The sequence below is a fragment of the Hippopotamus amphibius genome, chromosome 4, assembly GCF_030028045.1.
Source record: "Hippopotamus amphibius kiboko isolate mHipAmp2 chromosome 4, mHipAmp2.hap2, whole genome shotgun sequence".
Lineage (NCBI taxonomy): Eukaryota > Metazoa > Chordata > Mammalia > Artiodactyla > Hippopotamidae > Hippopotamus > Hippopotamus amphibius.
Genome location: NC_080189.1, coordinates 131,139,217 through 131,153,752, shown reverse-complemented (window position 1 = coordinate 131,153,752; position 14,536 = coordinate 131,139,217). Strand labels below are relative to the sequence as shown.

Below are 14,536 nucleotides of genomic sequence, written 5' to 3'. Positions count from 1 at the left end.
CCTTTCTTTTTCATTTATTTCTGCTCTGATCTTTATGATTTCTTTCCTTCTGCTCACTTTGGGGTTTCTTTGTTCTTCTTTCTCTAGTTGTTTGAGGTGTAAGGTTAGGTTGTTTATTCGATCATTTTCTTGTTTCTTAAGGTAGGACTGTATTGCTATAAACTTCCCTCTTAGAACTGCTTTAGCTGCATCCCATAGGTTTTGGGTTGTTGTGTTTTCGTTGTCATTTGTTTCTAGATATTTTTTGATTTCCTCTTTGATTTCTGTAGTGCTTCCTTGGTTGTTTAAGAGTGAATTGTTTAGCCTCCATGTGTTTGTATTTTTTGCAGTTTTTTTCCTGTAATTGATATCTAGTCTCATGGCGTTGTGGTCTGAGAAGATGATTGATATGATTTCAATTTTCTTGAATTTGCTGAGGTTTGATTTGTGCCCCAAGATGTGATCTATCCTGGAAAATGTTCCGTGTGCACTTGAGAAGAAAGTGTAGTCTGTCGTTTTTGGATGGAATGTCCTATAAATATCAATTAAGTTGAGATGGTCTAATGTGTCATTTAAAGCTTGTGTGTCTTTATTTATTTTCTGTTTGGATGATCTGTCCATTGATGTAAGTGGGGTGTTCAAGTCTCCCACTATTATTGTGTTCCTGTCGATGTCCCCTTTTATAGCTGTTAGCATTTGCCTTATGTATTGAGGTGCTCCTATATTGGGGGCATAGATATTTACCATTGTGATATGTTCTTCTTGAATGGATCCCTTGATCATTATGTAGTGTCCTTCCTTGTCTCTTTTAATCGTCTTTACTTTCAAGTCTAATTTGTCTGATATGAGTATTGGTACTCCAGCTTTCTTTTGGCTTCCATTTGCATGGAATATCTTTTTCCATCCCTTTACTTTCAGTCTATGTGTATCCCTTGGTCTGAAGTGGGTTTCTTGTAGGCAGCATATAGAAGGGTCTTGTTTTTGTATCCATTCCGCCAGTCTGTGTCTTTTGGTTGGAGCATTGAATCCATTTACATTTAAGGTGATTATTGACATGTGTGTTCTGATTACCAGTTTCTTAATTGTTTTGGGTTTGTATTTGTAGGTGTTTTCCTTTTCTTGTGTTTCCTACTTAGAGAAGTTCCTTTAGCACTTGTTGTAAGGCTGGTTTGGTGGTGCTGAATTCTCTTAACTTTTGCTTGTCTGGAAAGCTTTTGATTTCTCCCTCAAATCTGAATGAGATTCTTGCTGGGTAGAGTATTCTTGGCTGTAGGTTTCTCTCTTTCAGGACTTTCAGTATATCCTGCCATTCCCTTCTGGCCTGCAGAGTTTCTGTAGAAAGGTCAGCTGTTATCCTGATGGGTTTTCCCTTATATGTTGTTTGTTGCTTTTCTCTTGCTGCTTTTAATATTTTTTCTTTGTGTTTAATTGTCGTTAGTTTGATTAATATGTGTCTTGGTGTATTTCTCCTTGGGTTTATTCTGTATGGGACTCTCTGTGCTTCTTGGACTTGGTTCATTATTTCCTTTCCCATGTTGGGGAAGTTTTCCAGTATAACCTCTTCAGATATTTTCTCAGACCCTTTCTTGTTTTCTTCTTCTTCTGGGATGCCTGTAATTCAAATGTTGGTACGTTTAAGGTTATCACTGAGGTCTCTGAGACTGTCTTCTATTCTTTTTATTCTTTTTTCTTTTTCCTGCTCTGTGGCATTTATTTCCCCCATTCTATCTTCCAACTCACTTATTCGTTCTTCTGCCTCAGTCATTCTGCTGGTTATAGCATCTAGAGTATTTTTAATTTCAGTTATTTTGTTATCCATTGCTGTTTGTTTTTCTGAGTTCTTATGAACTGTTTCTTGTACTTTCTCTATTTTGTTATTGAGATTTTGTATCATTTTTACTATCATTACTCTAAATTCTTTTTCAGGCATTTTTCCTATTTCCTCTTCATTTATTTGGTCTTGTGGGTTTTTTTCCTGCTCCTTTGCCTGCATGGTGTTTCTTTGTTTCCTCATGGTTGTCCAAACTTTTGGGGTTGCTTGTCCTGGTGATAGAGGTGTTTATAGAAGACTGTCCAAGCCTCAGAGTAATGTCCAAGTATTGGATTAAATGAATATTAAGTCTAGGAAACACATACATGTATAAGACACACAATTACTGAATCCGTTAGGACATAAGGCTCTAGAAAGACCTGACAGAACCCCAGTGTGCTATCAGATATTCAAAGAGAAACCCAGCAGAAATTGACAACTGAAACAGAACAAATCAGAGACAAAAGCAAAAGCAAACAAACAACAAATAACACCCTACACATACAAACATCAATCCAGGGAGATTTTGTAAGCTAGGATCAAATATAGAAAAGAGCTGGAGTACCACCAGAGAGAATGGAGATTCTCAGAATGTAATTAGACACCTGTACTAAGAACTAAGATAAAGACAAAAGCCTAATATTAAATACCAAGGCTGTGCATCATCTGGAGAATAGAGCAAGGAGTCTGAGCAGACCGATAGTGTTGCTTATAAGTATGTTAAGATAAAATAGACTTAAAAAGGCTGGAAGAAAGGGGAACAGAAGAGCGTAATGTGGTTGGAAATATGGAAATAAAAAGAAAGGAATAGAAGTGTATAAAAGATAGGGATGAAAGGAAAGTATGAGAGATATTTTGTCCGTACTACCAAAAACAGCTAGATATAGAAGTATATAAAAAGGCAAAAAAAAAAAAGAATAAAAAATATCATTAAAAAATTATGTTATAAAACTTGTAGATCCCTTAGGGCTAAGATCGTATTTAATAAATCAAAAAAAAAAAAAAAAAAAAGAGAGAGAGAGAGAAAGAAAAAAAAAAAAATCCAGAACTGATCCCAGAATGGACCAGTTCAATAGGTATTGATACTACTATTTCTGTTTCCTTAGCGTCTCAGCTGTAAGTGTCCTTCTCCTTGCCTTGGGTTTTTTTTGTGTTATTCTGTGACCAGCAGAGGTTCCTTTATTGTTCGTCTGTAAGCGTCGGTGGGTGGGGAGGGAGAGGGTACAATAGTGGCTCCTTCTCCTGGGAGTGAGTGAGCAGTGGCGCACTGTTGTTTCAGTCAGGCTTGGAGGTGCCTGTTGCAGTGGGCGCTGGTGGCTCAGGTGTAAACAGAAAGTCTTAGAGTTGGTCCTCTCTCGGGTTTTTTGTTGTTGTTGTTGCTGTTGTTTTTTTTTTTTTTCTTGGCAGCCTCCCTGCTGCTGGCGTTGCAAGGGGTTTTAATCTAGCCCCGCCCGAGTGCCTGAGGGTGCTTGTTATCCCTGAGCGCCTTAGGTGGCCCATGGGCATCTCTCCACTGCCTGTTGCAGAGGAGCGAAAGACAGAGAGAGGCTAGGCGCGCGGCTCCTCCCCCCCACCCGCGAGCCTGCAGCCTCCAGCCGCCATCATGGCCGGGCAGCTCTCAGGGACGGGCACTCCTCTCCGCGGACCTCCTCCCTCCTGTCCTCTCGGTCCGTCACCCTACTGGCAACAATGTTTCTCACCCTGAACCAGCTCTCCAGTTCCCACGCTCCCGCTCCTGGACCCTCCGTTCAGCCGCGGATCGATGTCTCGGTCCGGGAACACTGAGCTACGCTGCGGACCCTCCGTATGTTTCTCACTCCCTCCCGTCTGCCACAGCTCCGCCGCTTCACCCTCTTTGAGCCCTCGTAGATGCCTCCCTACCGGCTATGTCAGGCTCCCCGCAGCCCTCTCTGGTGTCCGAGGCCGTCTGCTGGTGTTCAGCTGGTTCTCTGTGGGAATGACTGCGTCCTTCCGTGCATTCCCAATGCATCTGTGGAGAGGGATGCACTCCACGTCTCTCTGCTTCGCCGCCATCTTTTCTCTGGTCATTGGTTTAATTAAATATTTGTATTTGGCCTTTCCGTTTCTCTTTAATTGAGCTTTGTGAGACAAGAATTCGTTTTTTTTAACTTATTAAACTTTTATTGAAATATAGTTGATTTACAATGTTGTGTTAGTTTCAGGTTTACAGCAAAGTGATTCAATTATATATTATATACATATACATATATTTTCTATATATGCACTTTTTCAGATTCTTTTCCATTATAAGTAATACACGATATTGAGTATAGTTCCCTGTGCTATACAGTAGGTCTTTGTTGTTTATCTATTTTATATATAGTAATATATATCTGTTAATCACAAACTCCTAATTTATCCCTCCTGCCTTGCCTTTTGGTAACCATAAATTTTCTGTCTGTGTGTCTGTTTCTGTTTTGTAAATATGTTGATTTGTATCATTCTTTTAGATATCATATATAATTGATATCGTATGATATTCGTCTTTGTCCAACTTACTTCACTTGCTATGATAATCTCTAGGTCCATGCATGTTGCTGCAAATGGCATTATTTCATTTTCTTTTGTGACTGAGTAATATTCACATCTTTTTAATCCTTTCATCTGTTGATGGACCCTTTGGTTTCTTCCATGTCTTGGCTATTGTAAATAGTGCTGCAGTGAACATTGGGGTGCATGCATCTTTTCAAATTAGCATTTTCATCTTTTCTGGATTTATGCCCAGGAATGGGATTGCTGGATCATATGCTAACTCTATTTTTAGTTTTTTGAGGAACCTCCACACTGTTTTCCATAGTGCCTGTACTAACTTACATTCCCATCAACAGTGTAGGAGGGGTCCCTTTTCTCCATACCTTCTCCAGCATGTGTTATTTGTAGACTTTTTCATGATGGCCATTCTGACTGGTATGAGGTGGTAGGTACCTCATTGTAGTTTTGATTTGCATTTCTCCAATAATTAGTGATGTTGAGCATCCTTTCATGTACCTGTTGACCATCTGTATGTCTTCTTTGGAAAAAGCCTTTTTAGTTCTGCCCATTTTTCAATTGAGTTGTTTGTTTTTTTGTTGTTGAGTTGTATGAGCTGTTTGTATACTTTGGAAATTAAGCCCTTGTCAGTTGCATCATTTGCAAATACTTTTTCCCAGTTCTGTAGGTTGTCTTAGATTCCTTTTGTTTGTGGTTTCCTTTGCTGTGCAAAAGCTTATAAGTTTGATTAAGTCCCATTTGTTTTGCTTTTGTTTCTGTTGCCTTGGCAAACTGACCTAAGAAAACATTGGTACGATACATGTCACAATGTTTTGCCTGTGTTCTCTTCTAGGAGTTTTATGGTATCATGTCTTATGTTTCAGTCTTTAGGACATTTTGAGTTTATTTTTGCATATGGTATGAAGGTGTGCTCTAACATCATTGATTTACATGTGGCTGTCCAACTTTCCCAACACCACTTGCTGAAGAGACTTTTCCCCATTGTATATTCTTGCCTCCTTTGTTAAAGATTAATTGATCTTAGGTGTGCAGATTTATTTCTGGGGTCTCTATCTTGTTCCATTGATCCATGTTTGTTTTTGTGCCAATACCATGCCGTTTTGATTATTGTGGCTCTGTAGTATTGTCTGAAGTCTGGGAGGGTTATGCTTCTTGCTTTGTTTTTTTTCCTCAGGATTGCTTTGGCAATTCTGGATCTTTTATGATTCTGTATAAATTTTAGGATTATTTGTTCTAGTTCTGTGAGAAATGTGAGACAATTCTTTTGTCACTTTGCATGATGGACCCTGGTACACAGAGTACTTTGATTGTTGTCCTTTTTCCAATGTGACCAAATGACTGAAAACCATGCCCTGGTGGTAGACAAGACTCCTCCAACAGGAGAGGGTAGTCGCAATGTCACGTCTCTCTCTTGAAGGGCCAGAAATTGAGAGAGCCTTAAGTAGGCTGCTGAATGTGCATGTCTTTTTTTTTTTTTTTTTTTTTTTAGCTTAATGCTGCTTTGCAGAAGATCTTTAGCTAACTCTCACCATGTGGAGACAGGCAGTCCTCACTCCAGTTGGAAAGTGCCACATCTAGACAAAGCTTTGGGGCTAGAGTATAGATCTCTCAAGTCCCTTGGTGACAAGTCTTGGGGCACGGAGAGTGAAGTAAAACGATTGAGGTTGGAAGCCTGTGTGCAAGTAAAACTATTTTTAATGTCTCCTGTGGTAGCTCTTTGGTTCGCTTCTCCTTTAGTATTTAGCAAAGTCTTTCCAGATTTTCAGCTTTTCTTAGCCAGTCCAATGGGAACCAAGAGAAAATATTTTTGATTAATCTTGGTTGCAACATTGACAGGTGAGAAACCCAAAAGGTAGGTAAATTTCAAGGGCAGAGGAGTTGCTTGGTTGACTACCTTTCCCACCTATAATAAATACCTCCTTTTAGAGATGGGCTTGGGAGGATCTGCATTATACTATGTGGGGGTGGGGAAGGTATTTTCCTGACAAGATTATTCACTGCCTTCCCCAGCCACTCACCAACACCTACTCTATCTTTTTATTGCAAAGCCTTGATCTCAGCTAGCTAGCAACTGATGACTATGCAGTTAACTGAAAGAAAATTCAAGGTTTTTTTCACTCGAAAGGATATATGCATTTTAATCGTTAACTCTTAAAGACTAGAAGCTATTTTGTGATTTAGGGAATTATTACTTAATGACGAAATTTCAGGTGGAGGGAAATCAACCAGGGACTGGCATCCGGCCAAACTGTACCACTGTGCTTGTAGATTTTATGCCAATATACATCTTTTTTAACCTCGCCTAATCTGGTTTTTTTAATGTACTGTTCAGAATTAAAATTTAAGATGATTATTTTGGGGAAATGCTATCCATATATCCCGAAGTAAATCTATCAACTTAGAGTCTGAAAAAGGTGATAAACTATATGTTTATGGTAAATGTCTATAAAAATATATTTATTTGTTAATGAGACGCTAAGGTGAAATAGCCTTAAGACACACATGTGAATTGGTGTGCTGTCACGGTTGGTTTGTAATAATACTAAACTTGACTTATGATACATGCAAATTACACACTCCTAAATCAACATAATAATTCTTTGTGAATTGCATGTTCCTAGATATTTTGAAATGGGTATGATGTTTACTTATTTCTACATCACCTTATTTCAGAAAAGATTTCAAGGGCTAAAATGAATAGATTATAAGTGTCCTTTAGAAGACATATATTCATTTAGCAATAAGTGAAACCTTTCTTTTCTAACTTCATGGATATTTGACTTTTAGGTATTCAGAGGATGACTATCTTCAGATTATCACAAATACCCAGAGTTGTCCCTGGAAACGACAAGCAGAAGAATATGAGAATTTTCGGTAAAAAATTTCTTCCTAAATAATATGAGATAAAAATCTTTTGTACATTTGCTTTGTTGGGAAAATAAGCAATGTGTTGTTAAAAAGAAAAGTAGACGAGGCCAAGTGACAGTCAGGAACATTTCATTCTTAGATCCTCTCATGAGACACAAGGCCCTCTATCCCTAGGTCTTAGATAGACATTTGTATTTGTAATTATGTTGCTAAAATTCATTACAAAAATCCCAACTTCAAAAAGGAAGTATTTGTTGTCCTTTTTATTATATTTTCGAGGATGTTGCTGCTTCTTTGTACCGTTTGTATTTGACATTTATTTGTAAATAAAATGTAGCAGTATAAAGGAAATTTGGAAAACATAGAAATAAAAAAAATCAACTATGGTGTCATCACTTTAGAACAAAAAACTATGTTCTCTTCTGCATATTCCCTCCCAGTTTTTCTCGTTAGCGTTTTAATCTCAACAACATTCAGGAGTGTGAGATGCTCTAGGTAATAACCTGGGAAGGTGCCGTCAGCCTGACAAGACCAGGTTATCAGTGGATGAATACAGAGCTGTCCTGTGCTTGGGTAGCTTGGAACCCACCTAGATAGAAATAAATTGTGTCAAAACAATACTCCACAGGGGTGCCTGGGTACCTGTTCCTCCTATTACCTGCTCATAGGATGCTGCCAGGCCAGGTATCTCTGTGCTTGCCTGGGCTACATCACTCTGCTTTTCTTTGCCACATTCTGATTCTTTACTTTACATCAACACAAGTTTTGTCTTGTGCTAGGTTATTACAGTTCGGAAATCTGTTTTTATCTTTACTGGTTCCTGTTTTCAAATTTTACTTTTAAGTATCAAGTCTTTTATAAACCTTATTAAAGAGACTTGGCTTTCCACTGAGATTCTCTAAGAGGTATGTGCTGCTTGGTTTCCTTTGCTGTGGGAAGGCAGCTCTTCTGTGTGCAGGGTCCTTCAGTCAGTATATGCTGGACTCACTGGACCAACTGCCTTTGATTCTGGTGCCAATTGGACATGGGTTATGGTCAGCTCCCATTGGGTGAAGGAGAAACTTCCTGGTTGGGTTAAAGCTGAAAGTGAACATCTTTCCTCCACTGGGCAGACACATGGTTGTCATGACCTCCAGTAGGATTCCATCTTTCCTAACTGGCATTTCAGAGTGGGGGATTCCTGTGTAGCTGTTTAATCTCCAGGACATTTTATGCTACATAGTCCACTATAGACTGAAATGAACTAATTTATGACTGTCCCCTCAAAAGTCATAAAGTAAAAATCTAATCACCAACTGGATAGTATTTGGAGGTGGTGGGACCTTTGGGAGGTGGAAGGTGATTGGATTATGAGAGTGGAGCCTTCATGAATGGGATTCATGACCTTATAAAAGAGACCACGGACTGCTTTCTCACCTCTTCCATCATGTGAGGACACAGCAAGGAGACGGCTGTCTAACAACCTGGAAGTGGATTCTCACCAGACACTGACTCTACTGGCACTTGACCTGGGACTGCCAGCCTCCAGAACTGTGAAAATAAATTTCTGTTGTTTATATAAGCCACCCAGTCTACAGCATTCTGTTACAGCAGCTCCGACGGACTTAGATACAGTCCTACTGAGGGCTAGATTTGAGAGATTCTCGTGACAGGAAGACCAGATAGAAAGTTGCACAGGCAATTGTAGTCTAGTCGATCACAGGGTCAATAAGTAGCAGGAGAGTCTGCTTTTGAGAGACCTTTCTACAAGCGGAGAGTAGGCAAAAAAAGAAAGAGCGCTGTGGAGGTATTGAACTATTGACAATCAATCCCAGATAATTAGCTGGAAGGACTAGATGAGTAGTGACACTGATAATTGAAGTCGGGGTAAAGGATCTTCCATTTCTGGCTGTAAAGTTGATTTATTTTATTTTTTTAAAAGTCTTTATTGAACTTGTTACAATACTGCTTCTGTTTTGGTTTTGTGGCTGCAAGGCATGTGGGATGTTAGCTCCCCAAGCAGGGATTGAACCGGCACCCCCTGCAATGGAAGGCGAAGTCTCTACCACTGGGCCGCCAAGGAAGTCCCTGTAAAGTGGATTCAGAGGAAACCTGAGAATAATACAAACAAAACAAAGTGTATGAAACACCTCTTTGAGACAGTGGAGAGCTCCCAAGGCAGGGGGAATTTCCAGGACTAAGATCCAGAAGAAGAAAGAAGCTGAAGGATGAGAGACCTGCCTATGGAGCTGCTTTTCCTCACCAGGAACTTGCTAGATGCAAAAGCACAAGCATGGAGAAGAGGCAGACATGTAGAGCAGTGCTTCCAGCAAACCCTAGAAGAGGCCAGTTCTCTAAATGACTGAAGCCCAATTGAAGTCTTTTCCATCCTGCCTTGGATTTAGATCTGCCCTTAGCCTAGATGCCTGATAAAAATAAAATAATCCCAGGGCGTCATTTAATCCATGGAGGGTCCCAAATAGAACAAGAAGGTAGAGGAAGGGCAAGTGTGCTTCCTCTGCCTGAGCTGGGACAGTCATCTTCTCCTTGGCCAGTAGCCTTTGGACTTTTACTGGCATTTACACCATTGGCTCCCTTGGTTCCCGGGCTTTGGATTTGGACCAGCACTACACCACTGGTTTCCTGAGCCTCCAGCTTGCAGGCCATCTATCATGGGATTTCTCATCCTCCATAATCCCGTGAGCCAATCTCTCACAATAAATGTTCTTTCTACATATCTATACTAGAAAAGAAAATCCTCTCTGGAAGAAGGTGGCCTCCTTCTCAGTCTTGGATGATCTCTACAAGTTTTTACACACGTCTAGCTCAGTTAAAAAGAGAATTCTTTTTAAAGTTTTTTTTTCTCTCTTCTTTTGTGTGTGTGTGTGTGTGTGCGCGCCCACACTAAAAATCAGGAGTCTCTTGGAATCCAGAGGTATCTGAAAGTCACAGGTGCAAATGATGATGGATGGATGCTGTATAGATGGATGGTACCCAGATAGACCAGCCATTTTCCCCTTAGAACCATCTCAGTATAAACAGTGCATCCAGAACCGTGACAATTACCCAATGATCTGTCTATTCCTTCAGGGCCAATTTAAGTAAACATCTAGGACTATAACAGTTATTGTTTGTTGTCATTCAAGAGAACAGTCATGATGACATTTATTTATTTACTTGAATATTTATTGTATTGGAATGTTCTTTTTATGGGCATATTTGTAAACTAAATTATAAAAACCCTCAACAGAAATCTGTGCAATTAGATCATAATAAACCATTTTCCTCAATTTTTACTGGTATCTCTGGCCAAATCTGGAGAGGTTCTGGCTTGTTTATAAAGCTGGCATTATAAAAATGTCCCCTATTATTACAGATGTCAAGTAGCTAAATAGTTTTCTATTTTATTTATTTATAGCAATTTATACCAAATTGAAGAAAAGTGACAGGTGGTAATATTCTTTTAGCAGGAATAACAAAGGTTACATTAGATTCTGAAAAATATGAGCAAGTGAGTATATTCTACATCCAGCTATAGCCTGATAGGTGAAACTCCCAGAAGTTGAAACCTAGGAGCTATTTGAAGATTATGGGACATTTGTGGTCACAGGATCTCAAAATCAGAGAGCTTTTAAGAGCTTTTCTTAAGTAAATATGCTACTTACTAGGAAAGGGCATACATTTTATTTATCAATAAATATTTGTTTCGGGTTTACTCTGTCAAAGCACACTAGGCTTAAGCCTGACACAGTGCAAGCACAAAGTAGAACCTTAATAAATATGTATTCAATAAATGGATGCCTGAAAATCAACAAGAAAATGTAAGGTTTTCTTACTCACTTCAAAGAAATGGTAAACAGTTTAGAGAGACAGGAAATAAAAGTGTGGATATTTATGATTTAATGTAAAAATGAATGACGTACACAAATACCGTAATATATCGATGCTTGGTCACTGTGGGATGTAATTTCTTGAAATGCTTTGTGGAAAAAGCCAGGACTTGAGCTGCAGCTCTGAAGATGGGTGGAAAGAGAGGGAGAGACCAGGCGTGATGGGACCAGGAATAAACGTGAGTAAGTTTCGAGACCCACTTCACTGTTGCAGTGAACTTGTCCTAGAGGGTGCTTGGGATGCAGGGGATACTTGTAGGTAGATAGGGGCCGGCCCGATGATATACAGGGCTCTGATTATCAGAGTAAAATCCACAGGTTTTCAGTCAATACCAGGAACCAAGACAGATAGTGCCAGAAAAGGAATTACATGGTGGATCTGTTATTTTAGGGTATGTATTCAGTCAGCAGAAAGTTACGTGAATTAGAGTCTTAGGTGGGAGTGAATAGACCAAGGAAACCAGAGCAGTCAGAGGCTGGTTGTGTTGTGGAAGGATGACTGTGGAATGATGAAGAGCTACAACATCACTGGTAGCCCACATGTCACAACTAAGAAGCCCGCATGCCACAACTACACATCCCACGTGCTGCAGCTAAGACCTGGCACAGCCAAAATAAGTAAATAAATATTTAAAACATTACTGGTAGGTACAGAAATATCAAGGAAGGGACACTTGACTGCAAGCTCCTTGTGGAGATGGTGTATTTTATTTATCTTTGTATCCCCTGTGACCATCACATAGATGGTACCCAGTACATGACTGAGAAGGGGCAGGACTTGGTTGCTTATTGATTCCTAGTTTTCTAATTGAAGGAGAAGGAAAAATAGAGTTAAAGACGCATGAGAAAATGTGGGTCTGGTTGATTCAGATAATAGTGGTGCTAGTGACAAGTAGAAAGATTTCAAGGGGAAATAGCTTTTGAGAAGCATATTTGGGGCAGGCTGTGTTTGAGATGACTTTGGGGCAGCCAGATGCAGAAGATGTTTCCTTGGTCTGGGATGAACATGTAAGTGCTGAGAGAAAATGGACTCTCCCAGAAAAGAAAGTGTAAAAGCTAGGTTATGTGAGAAATGTGGCCCTCCAAAAGCCTGTCTTCTCAGCACTCTTTATGTTTTTCCACTTAACAGTTTTTGTCCTCTTTACATAGATTCTTACACTTTTAGTTATTCAGTAATTTAATTGTGAGTCTGTGAACTTGTGCCTGGGGTTTGAGTCCCTAAATTCCCTCAGCCTTTACCTGGAAACATCTGAGGTCTATTTTGGTGGTTCCATGAAGCCCTTGAAATTGTATGTGACATTTTGCACGTTTCTGGGGAAAAGATCCCTCACTGTCATCAGATTCTGAAGGAGTCTGGGAGCTCCAGAGTAGACTGAAATATTTCTGAGAGCTCTTCCAGACCTGAAGCTCTATTTGCTTTGGGATTTGATTGTTTCACCTTCCCTGCAAGCGTGATTATTGTAAGTTTAGGTGTGGCTGTAGCTCAGATTTATCCCTACTTGTAATTCTAAATTAATGAATTAAGTTAATTGTAGATTTCAGTTATGAATTTTTTTTTAAAGATTATTTATTTATTTATTTATCTATTTATTTATTTTTGACTGAGTTGGGTCTTTGTTGCTGCAAGCAGGCCTTCTCTAGTTGTGGTGAGCAGGGGCTACTCTTTGTTGCCGTGCACGGGCTTCTTAGTGCAGTTGCTTCTCTTGTTGCGGAGCATGGGCTTTAGAGTGCAGGCTCAGTAGTTGTGGCACATGGGCTTAGTTGCTCCACAGCATGTGGGATCTTCCCAGACCAGGGCTCGAACCCATGTCCCCTGCACTGGCAGGTAGATTCTTAACCACTGCACCACCAGGGAAGTCCCTCAGTTATGAATCGTTATTTCTGTAAGATTCTAAAGAGGGATTTGAGTAAGAGTTGAAAACGTCCTACCCCCTTTTTTCTCCCTTGGCGTGTAATTTCATTTATGTATAACTGTACAAAGTTAAGAATGTCGAGCTGTCTGCCTTCTGCTTTTAAAATCATTAATTAATTTTCCTACTATAATTACTTTCCCCAAGCACAAGTTGGTACACGTATAATAATTTGTGGAAAATCTAGCCTGGATTTCAGTTTAAGAAGTTAGAAATAGTCCTCAATTTATGATGTGTCGACGTAACAATTTTTTGGTTTTATGATGGTGCAGAAAACAATATGCATTCATTAGAGACTGTACTTCACATTTTGAATTTTGATCTTTTCTGTAGTGTCTGAAGACAAGAGGGAACAAAAAGTGTCCACCTAACTGAGGAGGTATCTTAAGATTGAAGAATGAGGCAGGCAGCTCCACATAATCAGTGGGTCCGTTTATTATATGGAAACTTACATACAGGGTAGGATCAGGCGGCTGGTGATTCAGAGCACGTGCAGCTGCACTCTGCATCTCCGAGGGGCCCTTGGGACAATTTTATAGTTAACCTAGGGTTATAGGGGTATGTGCTAGTAGACAGCGAGTGCATTTCTAAGTCAAGATTTATGATGGGGAGCTACGTCTCATGGGTGCCAGAAATAGGTCAGTGAAGGTCTTTATCATTGTTTGTAGACTAACACAGCACAGAAACCACCTGGACCTAATGATGATTAACAATACTTATGAACTACAAAGCCCTTTGTTACTGAGTCCAAGCTCACTCTGCTTGCCCAACAACAGGCCAGTGAATCAGAGATGAGGTGTTGAGGCAAGGAATACGACTTTATTTGGAAAGCCGGCGGAGCAAGAAGATGGCAGACTCATGTCTGTCAAAAAATCATCTTGTCTGAGTTATAATTCAGGCTTCTTTTATACTAAAAGGGAAGGGGGTGTTGTTGGTTATTGCAGACTTCCTGGTGCCAGAATCCTTTGTTCTCGCAGCTGTCCACATAGGTCAGGTTGTGATGTTCCTGTAAACCTCCAACAAGGCAAATGTTATTCTTTGTTCTCTTTGTTCTGCAACTTTAATGAATGGAAAAGTGTCATACCTTTAAAGGTCAGAGGTTCCAGAATGGGCTATCCTGGTATATTTCAGGCTATAAAGCAATATTCTAAACTTAAAGCCAAAGCAATAGAATACAAAGGTTAACGTGAGACAAACAGATCTAACATGGAGTCTGATTTCTTGAGGACACAGAAGAGATTTACCCCCAGTACAGCCCTTGGTAGGGTCCGTGGAAGGGCAGAAGGAACTGAACAGGCCTGGGATGGCATCAGTGTGCTAACAGCTATGCACCAGGGTAGCAGTACGTGCCTGCTGCTCTCTCGTGATGCTGGGCAGCTCCTGGGCAGCCTGGTGATCACAAGTGAGAACAGTCCACGCGCTGACCACCATCCTGCTTTGACATCTTCAGTCCTGTATTCACTAAATTACACAAGGTATTCAACACTTTATTATAAAAGAGGCTTTGTGATAGATGAATTTGCCCAACTGTAGCCTAATCTAAGTGTTCTGAGCACATGTGAGGTAGGCAAGGCTAAGCTGTGATGTTT

General features: G+C 40.0%; 1 protein-coding gene across 1 annotated transcript in view; it reads left to right on the top strand.

The window, feature by feature from the left end:
* The window catches only part of ST8SIA6 (ST8 alpha-N-acetyl-neuraminide alpha-2,8-sialyltransferase 6), a 139,411-nt gene that overhangs the window by 95,114 nt on the left and 29,761 nt on the right, over nucleotides 1–14,536 (top strand). The window contains exon 4 of the mRNA XM_057732670.1: nucleotides 7,088–7,174. Within this exon, the coding sequence (XP_057588653.1) occupies nucleotides 7,088–7,174 (87 nt within the window). The remainder of the gene's footprint in view (nucleotides 1–7,087; nucleotides 7,175–14,536) is intronic.